This window comes from Erythrolamprus reginae, chromosome 3, assembly GCF_031021105.1.
Source record: "Erythrolamprus reginae isolate rEryReg1 chromosome 3, rEryReg1.hap1, whole genome shotgun sequence".
NCBI classification, from domain to species: Eukaryota; Metazoa; Chordata; class Lepidosauria; order Squamata; family Dipsadidae; genus Erythrolamprus; species Erythrolamprus reginae.
Window position 1 is genome coordinate 248,084,710 of NC_091952.1, and position 13,862 is coordinate 248,098,571.

The 13,862-nt window shown below is 47.3% G+C and overlaps 1 protein-coding gene across 1 annotated transcript in view; it reads right to left on the minus strand.

Annotated features, from left to right (window-relative positions):
• The window catches only part of ZFAT (zinc finger and AT-hook domain containing), a 168,644-nt gene that overhangs the window by 40,570 nt on the left and 114,212 nt on the right, over positions 1-13,862 (minus strand). Inside the window, exon 12 of the mRNA XM_070748331.1 lies at positions 11,901-12,039. Coding sequence (XP_070604432.1) covers positions 11,901-12,039 — 139 coding nt within the window. The remainder of the gene's footprint in view (positions 1-11,900; positions 12,040-13,862) is intronic.

Here is a 13,862-nt window from a genome sequence, read left to right on the forward strand (position 1 = left end):
GCTCAGCTGCAAGCGGCCAGCGAGGCCGATCGGCTCCGAGGCGAGCGGCCGAAGCTGCGCCCTCCATTGCCCGCCTCCTTTCCGCTCGCCTCGGAGCCGAGCGGCCTCGCTGGCCGCTTGCAGCTGAGCCTCGGCAGGGGAAGAGGCGGTGGCGCCGCGGCGAGCGAAGGCGAGGGGCGCGCAGGGAGCTGCCGGAAAGGAGGCTGGTGAAGGAGGGCGCAGCTCCGGCCGCTCACCTCAGAGCCGATCGGCCTCGCTGGCCGCTTCCCCTGCCGAGGCTCAGCTGCAAGCGGCCAGCGAGGCCGAGTGGCTCCGAGGCGAGTGGCCGGAGCTGCGCCCTCCTTCACCAGCCTCCTTTCCGGCAGCTCCCTGCGCGCCCCTCGCCTTCGCTCGCCGCGCGCCACCGCCTCTTCCCCTGCTGAGGCTCAGCTGCAAGCGGCTAGCGAGGCCGCTCGGCTCCGAGGCGAGCGGCCGGAGCTGCGCCCTCCTTTGCCCGCCTCCTTTCCGCTCGCCTCAGAGCCGAGCGGCCTCGCTGGCCGCTTGCAGCTGAGCCTCGGCAGGGGAAGAGGCGGTGGCGCTGCGGCGAGCGAAGGCGAGGGGCGCGCAGGGAGCTGCCGGAAAGGAGGCGGGCGAAGGAGGGCACAGCGGCGGCCGCTCACCCTTTTTGACTGCCCATCCACCCCTTGACCTGCCTTTAGCCAGCCAGCCGAGCGTCCGTGTCGCTGCGGAGTTGGCCTCCCCTGCCGAGAAACATTGCCGGGAGCGGCGAGGGGATGCTCCCTGCAACCCGCCGAACGTCGAGGTCGGCGCCCGCCTCCTTTCCGGCAGCTCCCCGCGCCCGAAGACGAGCCGGCCCCGGTGCCCGGGACAATGTAAGACATACCCCCAAAGTAAGACACAGTGGGGCTTTTGGGGGTAAAAAGATAGTAAGACACTGCCTTACTATCGGGGAAACACGGTATCTATATGTATGTCATATTTTGGCGGGGCCCAGGGGAAGAGCCTCCTCTGTGGCGGCCCTGGCCCTCTAGAACCAACTCCCCCCGGAGAGTAGAATTGCCCCCACCCTCCTTGCCTTTCGTAAGCTCCGTCAGGCATGGGGGAACTGAGATACTCTTTCCCCCTAAGCATTTACAATTTATTTATTTATTTACTTATTTATTTGTTTGTTTGTTTGTTTGTTCATTGATTGATTGGATTTGTATGCCGCCCCTCTCCACAGACTCGGGGCGGCTAACAACAGCAATAAAACAGTATATAACAAAATTCAATACTAAAACCAGTTAAAAACCCATTATATAAAAACCAATCATACATACAGATATACCATGCACAAAAGTGTAAAGGCCTAAGGGGAAGTGTATTTCAGTTCCCCCATGCCTGGCGGCAGAGGTGGGTTTTAAGCAGCTTTCGAAAGGCAAGGAGGGTGGGGGCAATTCTAATCTCTGGGGGGAGTTGGTTCCAGAGGGCCGGGGCCGCCACAGAGAAGGCTCTTCCCCTGGGTCCCGCCATGCGACATTGTTTGGTTGACGGGACCCGGAGAAGACCCACTCTGTGGGACCTAACTGGTCACTGGGATTTTATGCATGGTATGTTTGTTTATATATATGATTGGTTTTAAAATAAGAGTTTTTTAGATGTTTTAGTATTGGATTTACATGCTGTTTTTATTATTGTTGTTAGCCGTCCCGAGTCTACGGAGAGGGGCGGCATACAAATCCAATAAATAAAATAAATAATAAATAAATAAATATTCCTGAGCAACTTCCTTTTCTAGCACATACTGTGATAAGCGTATCCATCTATTAAGCCATCGCAAATTCTTGTTATTCTCAACCATGATGAGGACTCTAAATAGCCTCCCATATATTTTACGCCCGTCTGTCTTGCTCAAATTTCCCTGACATTGGAAGGAAATGCAAATTCCTTAACGCATTTGTCTCGTGACACCATTTCCATGCTGCTGAAACATAGATTCGCGCTTCTTATAGACATAAATTCTGTGGGGAGGAAGGGGGGGGGGAGGAAACCCAGTAAAAGAAAAAGAATAATTTGGCAATGCTTTAAAATGTCATGCTTGGGAAAGTTATGTTTTATTCATTACTCAGAGCAGCCTTGCATTATGTTGGCATCTATTCTAGTGTAACAAAACGGGGCTGCTTTTGAAATGGCGAAGAAAAAGTTTTACATAACGTCATTCCACGTTGAAAGATAACGTGGAAACAATCGGAAAATAAATAGGAAAAGTCATCTCGCTCAACCGGCCCAGGGTTTTTAAAAGACAACACAATCGAAATTGGGGACCTTTATTTCCACACTTGCAGGAATGTTACATCCTTTTGTGATGTCCTGAATCTTTTAAGGCAAATCTCTTAAGAGTTGAAAGACAATCTCTTGAGAGATAACATTTGAATACTTTACTGCTCTCCAAATCCTTAAAAAAAACCTTTATTTTGATGTCCAAAAAAAAAGAATTGGATTTTTTTTTAATCTGCCATCTGTCTGGCCAATCTTCTAGTACTCAGTTCACTCTTTGGAAGAAGATTCAGCTAAAGCAACTATGTTCTTTTTGCCGATGATGTGAAACTTTTCAACACCACTGACAACACACTCACTCTCCAAAAGGACCTGGACTTTGTCTCAGACTGGCCTAACACCTGGCAACTTCCAATAACAACCAACAAATGCTCTACCCTCCACATTGGCAAAAAGAATCCAAACCGCACATACGAACTGAATAAACAATCTCTGACGGCCAACCCACACTCAGTAAAAGACCTTGGAATACTAATATCGAATGACCTAAGTGCTAAAGCCCACTGCAACAATATCGCCAAAAAAGCTTCTAGAGTTGTTAACCTGATCTTATGCAGCTTCTGCTCAGGCAATCTCACACTACTCACAAGAGCCTACAAAACTTTTGCCAGACCCATCCTAGACTACTGCTCATCTGTCTGGAACCCACACCACATCTCAGACATCAACACCCTTGAAAATGTTCAAAGATATTTCACCAGAAGAGCCCTTCACTCCTCCACTCGAAACAGAATATCCTATGAAAATAGACTAACAATCCTGGGCCTAGAAAGCCTAGAACTGCGGTGCCTAAAACATGACTTGAGTATTGCCCACAAGATCATATGCTGCAACGTCCTACCGGTCAATGACTACTTCAGCTTCAACCACAACCACACAAGAGCACGCAACAGATTCAAACTTAATATTGACCGCTCCAAACTTGACTGTAAAAAATATGATTTCAACAATCGAGTTATCGAAGCGTGGAACTCATTACCGGACTCAATTGTGTCAACCCCTAACCCCCAACACTTCTCCCTTAGACTCTCCATGATTGACCTCTGCAGGTTCCTAAGAGGCCAGTAAGGGGCGTACATAAGTGCACTGATGTGGCTTTCGTCCCCTGTCCAATTGTCTTTCCTTTCTCTCACTTATCATATATATTTTCTTCCTTTCATATATCCTCTCCTCTAAGTTCACTTTTACCCTTATTTATATTACTACATGTCTATTTTTCTTCCTATGTATTTGTGTATTGGACTAATAAATAAATAAATAAATAAATAAATAAATAAATAAATAAATAAATAAATAAATAAATAAATAAATAAATAAATAAAATTAAATAAAATTTTACATCTCTAGGAAATAAAGAGGCCTTTGAACTCTGGTGTTGGAGAAGACTCCTGCAAGTCCGTTGGACTTCAAGGAGAACAAACAGGTCAGTCCCAGAGGAGATCAACCCTGACTGCACTTTAGAAGGCCAGATCCTGAAGATGAAACTCAAAGACTTTGGCCACCTAATCAGAAGGAAGAACTCATTGGAGAAGAGCCTAATGCTGGGAACGATTGAGGGCAAAAGAAGAAGGGGACAACAGAAAACGAGATGGCTGGATGGAGTCAATGAAGCAGTTGGCGTGAGCTTAAATGGACTCCAAGGGATGGTAGAGGACAGGAAAGCTTGGAGGAACATTGTCCATGAAGTCACGATGGTTGGACATGACTTTCAACTAACAATAACAGGAAATAAATCTGTTTTGGAATGAAATTTGGAATGAAATTTGAAATGAACACGCTCCAAGGAGCTTCACAAAAAGAGCAAATAACCAGGATTCTAATTCCAGGTTGCGTTCATAAGTATCTGGTCAGTAATTCTTATAATGAATCATATGTCAATCTTACACAATCACATTCATTTTAGGCTCCGCACTTCACTTGGATGGAAATGACCTCTGCTTCTTGAAAGCCAAGGAAGACGTTTCTTTAACAGGATTTGTGACTCCATTGAAGTGGGGAGAGGCCAAGTACCACTTCATTTTGAATAGGAACGATTGAAGCAAAACGTCTCTTCAACAAAGCTTTGCACAACTCCAAAAAAATTATTCAATCTGATTGATTGTTGTCACAAGGGGCATGGGTTGTTGTTGTTGTTGTTGTTATTATTATTATTATTATTATTATTTATTACATTTGTATGCCGCCCCTCTCCGTAGACTCGTTATTATTGTTTCAACTGGTGTTTTTTTCAACATTATTATTGTTTCAACTGGGTTATTGTTTCAACTGGTGTTTTTTTTTTAAAAAAAAGATTGAATGGCCGACTACATTCTCATAAATAGATAGATAGATAGATAGATAGATAGATAGATAGATAGATAGATAGATAGAAAGAAAGAAAGAAATCAAAACTGCTGAGATTCACAGGCCAAAGATTGATGGGAAATGATTTTCATGTTCAGGTTTGGAGATTCCAGACCAAACCCAACCCAACCCAACCTAGCCAACACACCAATTTAACCTACCCAACCCAACAAATTCAACTCAACCCAACTCAACTTATAAAATGGCCAATTGGAATGTTGCTCCTTTCAAATGTTTCAGATGAGACACGGAAATGCATATATATATATTTCCGCCAGTGAAGAAGAACAACATATTAGACTTCTCATTTATGTGATTAATCAACTTCAATTTAAATCATTTTTCTTTCTTGGAGATGATAGAAACATAGAAGACTGACGGCAGAAAAGGACCTCATGATCCATCTAGTCTGCCCTTATACTACTTTCTGTATTTTATCTTAGGATGGATATATATTTATCCCAGGCATGTTTAAATTCACAGTTACTGTGGATTTTCCAACCACGTCTGCTGGAAATTTGTTCCAAGAATCTACTACTCTTTCAGTAAAAGAACCGTTGTACCTACCTGAACGGTCTTCTCAGTGCACTGGAAGGAGAGTCCAATATGGGTTATTCTCAATCCTATTGGTCGAGACTGAGTTTAAAATTAGCATAATATTAGGCACCGCCCCTTGCCTGCCCCCAGTGAGCTCAGTTTTAAAAACGACAGGTAATATAATCCAACACTATTTTATTGAACTAATATTTATAACATCAACCAACTCAACGAACCCAGCTTCCCTGAAACAATCCAATACTGGGTGGGTTTGGACTCTCCTTCCAGTGCACTGAGAAGACCGTTCAGGTAGGTACAACGGTTCTTCTCCATTGCATCTGGAAGGAGAGTCCAATATGGGATATACCCAAGTTCCAATTAAATGGGAGGGAGATTGTTAAGGCAGGGCAGCTGGAGAGGAACACACTCTCTGTAATACCCTTCTCCCAAAAGATGCCTCAGCTGAAGCATAGGCATCCAGTCTATAATGTTTAGTGAAAGTAGAGGGAGTCTTCCACGTCGCAGCCCGACAAATGTCCTCGATCGAGGCTTGAGTCCTCCAAGCCGCTGACGTGGCTGCGCTGCGAGTAGAATGCGCCGTGACTCCTTGAGGTGGATTCTGAGCTCTAGCCTTATACGCCTCCCCTATGCAGTCCCGAATCCATCGGCTGATTGAACTGGGAGAGACGCCCAGACCCTTCTTTGGTTCTGCAAATGAAACAAACAATGACTCGGACCTTCTAAAGGCCTCGGTCCTTCTAATGTAGATCTTAACTGCTCGCCTAACATCTAGTTTGTGCCACCTAAGTTCTGTAGGGTGACTCCCGTGCGAGCAAAAGTCCGGCAAAATTAGTTCTTGCTTCCTGTGGAAAAGCGAGTTAACCTTAGGAAGGAATGATGGGTCTAAACGTAGAACTACCCTGTCCGGATAAAATATACAAAGGTCTGGTCTGATGGATAATGCAGCCAAGTCCGATACACGTCTGGCCGAAGTAATCGCCACTAAAAAGGCCGTCTTGATGGAAAGGAAGTTAAGTTGAACAGTTCTCAGAGGCTCAAAGGGAGGCCCAGTGAGGGCCTTCAACACCAGGGATAAGTCCCACGATGGAAACCTATGAAGAGGTGGGGGGTGACTGTTAGAAGCTCCTTTAAGAAAATCCCGTATCCAAGGGTGAATTGCCAAGGAGCGGAATTCTGGTAGCCGGATGACGGTTGCCAATGCAGCCACTTGTCTCCTAAGGGTATTTGGAGACAGTCCCTTTTCAAGGCCTGATTGTAAAAATTCTAGGACAGTCAGTATTTGGGCTTGTCCTGGTTGTATGTCCTTCCCATCGCAGAACTTACAAAAGGCGGACCATGTGGCCTGGTAAATTCTGGACGTGGATGGCCGGCGGGCGGCTTGCATTGTGGCAATGATACTGTCCGGTAAACAATGCTCCCTCAGTTTGTTCCTTTCAAATGCCAAACGGCTAATTGCAGCCATTGAGGGTCTGGGTGAAAGACTGACCCTTGACTGAGGGAGATTATTTTGTCCGGTATCCTCCAAGGTGGGGAGATCGACAACGCTACCAAGTCCGAGAACCACGGGCGGCGTGGCCAATGTGGGGCAATAAGTAGCACTTCCGCTTCCTCCACTATAATCTTGTCGATCACTCTCTGTACCAGATTTGTCGGAGGGAAAGCGTACAACAGACCGCGCGGCCAGCTCGACCGTAAGGCGTCGATCTTCTCCGCCATAGGAGAGTGGAACCGTGAATAGAACCTGGGGAGCTGTGTGTTGCTGTGAGTGGCGAACAAGTCCAACAGCGGTGTCCCGAATCGCCGTGTGATCTTGCAGAACAGCTGCGGGTCCAGCCTCCACTCTGTGGAGTCCAAGGTTGTTCGGCTGAGCCAGTCGGCCTGGACGTTGTTGACGCCTGCTATGTGCTCCGCAGATAGAGAAGCCAGGTAGTGCTCGGCCCAATTGAAGAGGGCCATGGTCTCCCTCATGAGGCGAGGTGATCTGGTGCCTCCCTGATGGTTGAGGTAGGCCTTTGTTGCCATGTTGTCCGTCAGGACTAAGACGTGACGTCCCCGAACCAAGGCCACGAAATGTTGGAGCGCCAAAAACACAGCCCTGAGCTCTAGGAGATTGATGTTCACAGGGTTGAGGTCCTCCTTGGTCCAAAGTCCTTGAGTCACCTGGGGACCGATGTGGGCGCCCCAACCCGACAAACTTGCATCTGTGGTCATGACTAGCTGGTCGGGAGCCTGGAACGAACAGCCCTGGAACAGTGCTGGAGAAGTCCACCAATCCAGGGAGATCTTGACACTGTGTGGTAGTCTGAGTTTCGCCTTTTGTGCCGGTAGCAGAAATCCTTGCAATGGGCGAATGTGATGCCTGGCCCATGGCACAATCCCTATACAGGAGACCATGGTGCCCAGTACCCTGGACAAAAGGGCCAGAGATACCTTTGGCTGTCTCCGGATAGAAGCTATCAGAGCCAAGATATTGTCCAGTCTGTCTGGCGAAAGTGTCACCCTGCACGCAGCGGTGTCTATCACCGATCCCAAATGTAGGAGTCTTGTAGAGGGGATCAATTGGCTCTTGGGAACATTGATGGTAAAGCCGTGTTCTTCCAAAAAGGTCATCGTAAGGTGGAGGTCTCGGAGTGACCCTGCCTGGGACTTGGACAACACGATAATGTCGTCCAAGTATGCCATCAGGCGGACGGACCGTGCACGGAGATGAGCTGTGAGCACATCGAGCAATTTTGTGAAGGTACGAGGAGCCGATGATAGGCCGAATGGCATGGCCCGGTATTGATAATGCGTCCCTTCCACACAAAATCGTAGATACTTGCGATGTGGTGGAAATATCGGTACGTGTAAATAAGCTTCCTTCAGATCCAAGGAAGTGAGAAAGTCCTGAGGACGCACTGCTGCTAGAATGGTGTGCAGGGTGTGCATCCTGAATCTCCGATACAGGATGAATTGGTTTAAATGTTTCAGATTCAGAATCAATCGACAGCCCCCGGATGCTTTGGGGACTACGAAAACCATAGAGTAAAATCCCGTGCCCTCTGCGTGTTTTGGCACCGGCTCTATGGCTTGAATCTGTAGGAGGTGACCTACTTCTTGAAGTAGTTCCTTCCGTTTGGAGGGGTTCCTTGGTGTTGGACAGTGTAGGAATCGGTTGGGCGGGGGCTGAATGAATTCCAACCGTAGTCCTTGTGTCACTGTTGATAGAGCCCATTTGTCTGATGAGGTGGCTAGCCAGGAGGCGCTGAAAAGGTGTAATTTCCCTCCTACTGGCTGTGCCAAGGCAAAGTCATTTGGGTCGTTTGAACCCACGCTGGCTGGAGCCACGAAAGGGGCGTCTGTTGGACTGATAACCTCTGGTCCTGTCTGGGAAGGAGGTACGGTCATTCCTATAGGCATTTTGGTTGTAATTGCCCTGGGGAAATGACCTAAATTGCTGGTTTGACCGTGAGGTATCCCAACGAAAGGACTGACGTCGATTGTACGGAGCCTGACGACGATCTTGACCCCTCTTGGACCTTGGAAGTATTTTCCGTTTGTCCTTGTCCTCTATGAGGACTTTTTCCAATATGTCTCCAAAGAGTTGAGACCCCTGAAAAGGCGATGATGCCAGGCGCCATTTAGATTTCGTGTCTGCTTGCCAGCTGCGTAGCCATAAAAGTCGGCGTGATGCGAGGGTGGCGGACATCCCTCTACCCGCAAACTTTGCAGCATGTAAGGTGGCATCAGCTGAGAATTCTGCTGCAGCCAACAACTTACTTAGATCTTGGCGCATCCGACCGTCCTCTGGCCCTAAGCGAGACATCATATCCTCGATCCAGACGATGGAGGCTCTATTAAAAAAGGAAGCAGCCGCTGCTGCGCGAAACCCCCATCCGGCCATCATATGGGTCTTCCTGAGGAGAACCTCAGCCTTCTTGTCTTCTGGCTTCAAATTGTCTCCCATCTCGGCAGGGACCAGAGCGTTGGAAACCAGTGTCACTACTGGTGAATCTATGGGAGGAAACTGTAAGAGGGCCTCTACTTCGTCGTCAAACGTGTAGAACTTCCTCTCTATCACTGATGGTCCCTGGGCCGCAGCTGGATATTGCCACGGTCTCTTGATACTTTGCACAAAAATTTCAGATGCCGGGACATGGTCTGTTTCAGGCTTAGGCTCTTTTAATAGAGTAGAGGATCTTGATGGTACGGCCTGAGATGGTTGGGCCGGATCCTTCAACTCCATTGTCTGTTTTGCTTTATATAACAGAGTTCTAAATGAGGATTGTTTGAACAGTCCAGCTACCAGTGGCTGTTCTGGAGGTGCCTCATCCTCAGACATATCGTAGTCTTTGTCACTATCCTCCATTAATACGGGCTCCTCAGTCACTGATCCTAAACCTGAAAGGGGCGGTGCAGACCAGAGGTCCCGGGTTGGTGCTTGTCTTGGTTGTTGAGGCCCTTGTTGAGCTCCAACCGCTATGCCCTTTGTATAGACATTAGTTAGTAGCTCCTGAAAGGCCGGTGGCATATCCTGCCACATATCAGGTTGATCCCTGAGCCCGGCAGCTGTAGGTGTGAAGGTAGCTGCTGGAACCGCTTTGGCCTGAGGGGAGAAACCCCACACTGGTCTCTCTTGGCACACTGATCCGGGCCTGCTTCTGGGTGCCTGCAGCTGAGCAGGGGTTGCATGATCAGGGGACCAGTCTCTATCCACCCTCTCCCTTGGGGTATGTGGGTCAGCAGCTACATCAAAGCCCAGTGGTGGTCCTGGTTTGGCCAAAGGAGCACTATTGAGGGCTGCCTCTAACCTTTGCTCAAGGGCCTGAATTCGCCTCTCGGCCTCCTTGATGGCTGAGGAAGATGATTGGGAGGATTTTGCTTTGACCTTCCCCTTTTCCTTGGGCTTGGGCACCGAAACAGAAATGGCAGAACCCGAGGCTGGGGCTGGATCTGGATTGCCACAGACATCCATTGTACTCACGGTGAGGTAAGAGAAGATGGTAACGAAAGGCAAAGAAAGCACGGAGCTTTAATTATTGCTGCTTTTTACCACTTGCAAAAACACCTCAAAATGGCCTCCGGTGCCTGCCCTGAAGGGCGCATGCGTGACCCAGCCCTCCCAACTGCTCCTCGCGCCTAAATGAGGCCGTTGAAGAAAACAGGTTGGGAGGGGGAGCGAGTCATTCCCGCCAGCCGTCCAAAATGGCGGGCGCGGGTTGCCGTTTGTTAAAAAGAGACGCGAAAAGGGCTGCTTGCCCTACAGCCTCTACTGCCGCCTTAAACGTGGGGGAGATCATGCCCTCGCATTCCCCCTGGCTCGGGCGACCGCCAAACAGGTGTTAAGTAGGGCGCTCGCTCTCCTGTCTCTCCTGTCACCCAGCCTTTGAATTGCGCGCGCGCGCTCGGCCGCCGAACATATGGTCGGCGGCAATTAGCTCTTTGAAGTCTGCCGCGTTGTTCTGAAGGCAGCGGCTGCGGCGCTGAATTCCGTTTGAATTCGCCTCTCGGTATGCATTTTAGCTCTGTGAGCCTTTTAACCAGGGAATTCTTTCTTCTTCAGGGGAACTCCGTGTCCCCGAGCCTCCCAGTGGGGGGGGCGGACCCCCCCACCTTCGGCTCCCAGCCGAGTTTGGCCACGGAGGCCAGTGACACCAGGCTGATCCCCTTGTGGGACGGTACCCTCTATGAGGGAAGAGGTCTCCTGGGGAAATTCGATGGGGGAATCTGCCCACGGAGGGTAGAGACCCCTTCCAACTTCTGTAGTACCTGAAGAAACAGGAAAACAAGAAGAGAAATAGTTAAAAACAGTTAAAAAACAATTTAAAATAAAACATTTCTTTATTACAACAAACTCATACGTCTCGTTACATTGACTGAGTTTTTAAAACTGAGCTCACTGGGGGCAGGCAAGGGGCGGTGCCTAATATTATGCTAATTTTAAACTCAGTCTCGACCAATAGGATTGAGAATAACCCATATTGGACTCTCCTTCCAGATGCAATGGAGAATAATATTTTCTCACGTTGCTTTTGATCTTTCCCCCAACTAACTTCAGATTGTGTCCCCTTGTTCTTGTGTTCACTTTCCTATTAAAAACACTTCCCTCCTGAACCTTATTTAACCCTTTAACATATTTAAATGTTTCGATCATGTCCCCCCTTTTCCTTCTGTCCTCCAGACTATACAGATTGAGTTCATTAAGTCTTTCCTGATACGTTTTATGCTTAAGACCTTCCACCATTCTTGTAGCCCGTCTTTGGACTTTATACTAAATCTGCACTTCTATTCTACTAGTTTTCTCATCATTCCTATCACCCATTTCCTCCCATGTTGACTGTATGACTGTAACTTGTTGCATATATCCTAAGATTTTTATTAATATTGCTTCTTCATTGCTTATTTGACCCCTATGACAATCACTAAGTGTTGTACCACATGATTCTTGACAAATGTATATTTTATTTTATGTACGTTGAGAGCATATGCACCAAGACAAATTCTTGTGTGTCCAATCACACTTGGCCAATAAAAATTCTATTCTATTCTATTCAATTTTGTCAATATGATGCTCCAAATCATTCCATAGAGAAGGAAGGAGAAGGAAAACCATCGTTCATTGATGATGCTAAATATTCTCTCTCTGAGAAAAGTAACTATAGGTTAATGGAAAGGAAAATATCTCTGTTTTCCAAACAGATTACCTTGCTGGAGAAAGGCTTCAGCTGCAAATTCCCCAGAGCCCGCATTAACGTATTCTTCGCTGGGATGTTTCCTGTTGTAATGTCTTTTGAGGGAACCCGATATGTTGCAGGAATAATGGCAGTGTGCACAACGGAAAGGCTACAATTATAACAAGAAATGGATTAATTATATCTGAACATCTTATTGTTAGGGTGCCATAATCAGATTTAGATCTGTCTTGCTACGCGCCATGTGAACAAGTAAACTTATCCCATTATGAAAACAAAACATATAACGGCAACACATCTTAGATTTTATTACCTTTTTTATGTCCTGCAAAGTTTTACAACACGATGGAAAACTATTGGCACCAAACATTCAGTGAACTATTTATTTGCCGTGATGGCTAAATTCTGGGATAGATTGCCAGAGCAAATAAATTTACAAAAACAACTGCAACCTTTTTTATTGACTAAATAAATTACCCGGCAATAAAATTAATGCTCTGTGCTAATTTAGTGGCATACCTCCAAACGCAAAGAGGCAGGAAAGCAGGGTGTTGAGCCGTGTTCAAAAATGACATCTAAAATGAGACTAATGTGAGCAGGAATGCACCAGATGCAGAAATTGCTCACACACAAAAAAGGCATTTGTTCCAAGAAGTCTTAAGCCGCAGAATTGCATTTTCACAAAGCCCCAAAAAGACCAATAAATAAGAAAGCTCACGTTTTCCATTCTCAGTTAATGTATGCCGAGTGTTTAATGCAGTTGGCATCCAAGATTTATACTTAAGAAGGCCTGGACCGATTTATGCTTGTTCAATGTGGGAAGATGAGTGTCGTAATAACAAATTAGCGACTGAATATAGATTGTTATTGCTGTTGTTATTACTATTAGTATCATTCATTTCCTCCGTTTCTCCCAGAGCATTTTATCTCCATAATAATATCTCCGTAGATAAGTCAATCTGAGAAAGAATGTCTCAGCCATAAATTAAAGAATACCCTCTATAATTTTTATTATTTTGGGAGGTTTTTTTGGAGGGAGGGGAATAAATCACCATAAAATACAGACATTTATCAACAAATAATTGTACCGTCCAATAAAATCTGAGCACAGATTACCATCAAAATGGAAAGACATGAAGCATCACACATCATTTCATGTTGGGTAGGATATAAGTGTTTCTTACAAAGTGTTGTTTATCTAAAGCAGTGGTTCTCAAGCTTCCTAATGCCACAGCCCTTTAGAAACATAGAAACATATGGCGGGAGCCACGGAGCTAGCCGTTCCAGGGGAAGGAGGGATCGTTGCTTAATAACGATCCCTTGTTCCGGCTCCGTGAGCTCAACACAGAATACTGGTGATGAGTGTAAGTCTGGCCCTGGGCTCAGGTTGCTGCTACTCAATGCCAGGTCGGTGGTAAATAAAGCTCTCCTCATCCGGGATCTGATCCTGGATGAGGAGGCCGACCTGGCATGTGTAACTGAAACCTGGCTGGGCCCAGAGGGAGGAGTTCCTCTCTCTGAAATTTGCCCAGCCGGGTTTCAGATATGGCACCAACCTCGACCCCGGGGAAGGGGGGGGGAGTGGCTATTATAGCCAGGGAGAGCCTTTGCCTGCATAGACTCGTTGCTCCGGAGATTGCGGGTTGCGAGTCCCTCCTGGTGAAGTTGGACTTAGGGGTTCAGGTGGGCTTGTTTCTCACGTACCTGCCTCCCAGCTGCATGGCACAAGCCCTGCCTGTGCTGCTCAAGGAGGTAGCCGGGCTGGCGGTGGGGTTCCCTAGACTTATTGTCTTGGGGGACCTCAACCTGCCGTCACTCGGCGAATCCTCTGGACTGGCACAGGAGTTCATGGCCACCATGGCAGCCATGGACCTGACCCAAGTAGTTCAGGGTCCGACTCATGAGGGGGGGCACTCACCCGACATGGTATTCCTCTCTGAGCAACTGAGTAATGGTCTGAGACTAAGGGGCTTA